The following is a 2,553-nucleotide window of genomic DNA, read 5'->3' on the forward strand; positions in this document are numbered from 1 at the left end:
TACGAGGAGAGACTAGAGAAACTGGATCTATTCAGCTTCCGCAAGAGAAGGTTGAGAGGCGACCTTATGGCTGCCTGTAAGTTCATCACGGGGGCACAGAAGGGAATTGGTGAGGTTTTATTCACCAAGGTGCCCCCGGGGGTTACAAGAAATAATGGCCACAAGCTAGCAGAGAGCAGATTTAGATTGGACATTAGGAAGAACTTCTTCACAGTTCGAGTGGCCAAGGTCTGGAACGGGCTCCCAAGGGAGTTGGTGCTCTCCCCTACCCTGGGGGTCTTCAAGAGGAGGTTAGATAACCATCTAGCTGGGGTCATCTAGACCCAGCACTCTTTCTTGCCTATGCAGGGGGTCGGACTCGATGATCTATTGAGTTCCCTTCTGACCCTAACATCTATCTATGAATCACTTCAAAAAGCCACCTCCTTCCCTCCCTGGCTGGCTCTGAACCCCGCTTCTCCTGGCTATGCACTGCTCTACCTCTAGGCACAGCCAATAGCATCATGAGCACAAATGATTAACATGTATTTCCACCAATGAACTGAAAAACAGGGCATTTTGCAGTCTGTTTCTCATTAAGAAACAGACAGGGGACATAGGGTTTAAAAACAGGATGGTCTGGTATAAAACAGGACTAATGGCCACCCTCACTACTTGGCTTTGGTCAGCCACTAGCTAGGATCCTTCTTTTTGTACATGCTATATGAGTAAACCATCAAGGAAGCCTAATTTGCTGAACTGTAGACAGAGCATGCCTCGCATTATGCATGGCCTGTTTTAGCTCTGGCTCTTGTGTTTTTTCCCTGTGCGGTTTCTGCCCCATTGTATTTTAATGCGACCCACAAACCCACATGGGAAAAGCATGTTTGTAATCCTTTTGTCCCTGTTAAAAATATCTTTTTATTTATTATTTTGAATGTTTCATGTTGAAAAACTTTTTGTCAGTTTGCTACTAACAACTGGTCAGTTTTCCCTGTTTACGTGGGTCTCAGCAATGAAAGAGAGAGAAACAAGGTGGGTGGAGGGAGGGAAGTGTGATTGTAGAGCAGGGGTGGGTAAAATGCGGCCCGGGGGCCTGATGTGGCCTGCCAGGCCATTCTCTCTGGCCCATGGGGCCCCTAAAAAATTTTGAAAATTAATATTAATCTGCCCTGGGCTGCCTGTCGTGCAGCCCTCGATGGCTTGCTGAAACTCAGTAAGCGGCCCTCTGCCCAAAATAATTGCTCATCCCTGCTGTAGAGTCACAGTTACTGGCCAGAAGGTTGAAGTCGCCCCTATAGCAGGTTCAGTGCCTGAAACTCTGTTTAAATGCAGAAGGTCATATGCCTTAAATATGAAGTGTGCTAGGTACAACCAAATCTCCCCTCTACACCCATACTTCTGAGTGCCCCATAGAAACTACTTACGCTAGAACTTTCTCGTTGCAGATTTTAGATCTGATTTCCGTCAATTGCACCGATTACCAGGACATTAAGAAACTAGAAGCTGCCATTCTGGGACATGTACGGAATGAAGAAATATTCCCTAACGTTATCAGAATGCTGCCCCCGGTCTACAAGGAGGTGGAAGCTGCCATTGTGGATATTGTGCAGAGCGAGGGGACAGCAGAACACAGTAACCATGCAGGAACGGTCCCTAGCTCTGACTCCCTTCCCTCACGTGCGAGGCCATGGACCCCTCATGACTAGGGGCACTATGCTACAGCCAGTGCCTTATTGTCAAATCCTCCTTAGCATGGTGGTGCCTGATAAACTTGGTGGTCCTTATTCCACTGGAAATTAGTTTGCTATTGAAAGACTTGGCACAGCTGGGTGACCACACGTAGGAGCTGGGTAGCTTGGTTTGAAGTATCTTAGGTGCAATGGGAGCAGGGAATTCAGTGATCTGGAAACAAATCCTTTACTTCTGTAGGGCCGAGCACTACCAGTTAACTGCTGGCCTAGTTGCTTGCCTTCCCTTTGTGCCCATTCTCAGCATATCTGGTGAGGGAGGCTGAGATTTTGGCACAGGGTCTAGAAGCACGGCTGCTTCCTTCCCACAATGTAGCAGCATTCTCCTTACCCATGGCCATCCCAGCTATGTTAGGTCAAGCACGACCTGGATCAGCATAGACACAGGCATCCTGGAACTAGTGAACTAAGAAAACTGTTAGCCTGATTTTCAGAGGTGTTCAGTGCTCCTAATTCCAATGTGAAGTCAATGTGAGCTGCAGGAGCCTCGCACCATTGAGAACAAAGCCATGTATAAGTATCAGAAACTGGGAAGGCAGATGGGATCTTGTAACTGATGCGCAGATTCCTGCTATGCCTACTTCTGTTTCCCTCACAGTTCCCAGATAGGGATGTAGGCATTCAGGCTAGAAAGATCATCTTGAATGTTCCAGGCTTGGTTTCCCTATTGTAAGTTTTCTTCCCGTGCCTGGTAGATCAACGAGGAATGCATTGGGTTAGATTATCAGCTCCTCCTGAGCTTTTCTGGGAGTAAATAGAATGGTTTTATTTTCATTGGAGTAGAAAAAATTGTTTGCCAGTGATCATTGTCCTTGCCACTGCT

The 2,553-nt window shown here is 47.1% G+C and overlaps 1 protein-coding gene across 4 annotated transcripts in view; it reads left to right on the plus strand.

The window, feature by feature from the left end:
• Positions 1-2,553, plus strand: part of LOC102382299 (malignant fibrous histiocytoma-amplified sequence 1 homolog) — a 23,099-nt gene that overhangs the window by 8,493 nt on the left and 12,053 nt on the right. For all 4 annotated transcript variants that reach the window (XR_003092967.1, XR_003092968.1, XM_014517777.2 and 1 more), the window contains one exon: positions 1,428-1,614. Coding sequence is in view for 2 of the 4 variants with exons in the window: in XM_014517777.2 (XP_014373263.2) it covers positions 1,428-1,614 (187 nt within the window). In the remaining 2 variants the exon portion in view is untranslated. The remainder of the gene's footprint in view (positions 1-1,427; positions 1,615-2,553) is intronic.

Source organism: Alligator sinensis, unplaced genomic scaffold (genome assembly GCF_000455745.1).
Source record: "Alligator sinensis unplaced genomic scaffold, ASM45574v1 scaffold907_1, whole genome shotgun sequence".
Lineage (NCBI taxonomy): Eukaryota > Metazoa > Chordata > Crocodylia > Alligatoridae > Alligator > Alligator sinensis.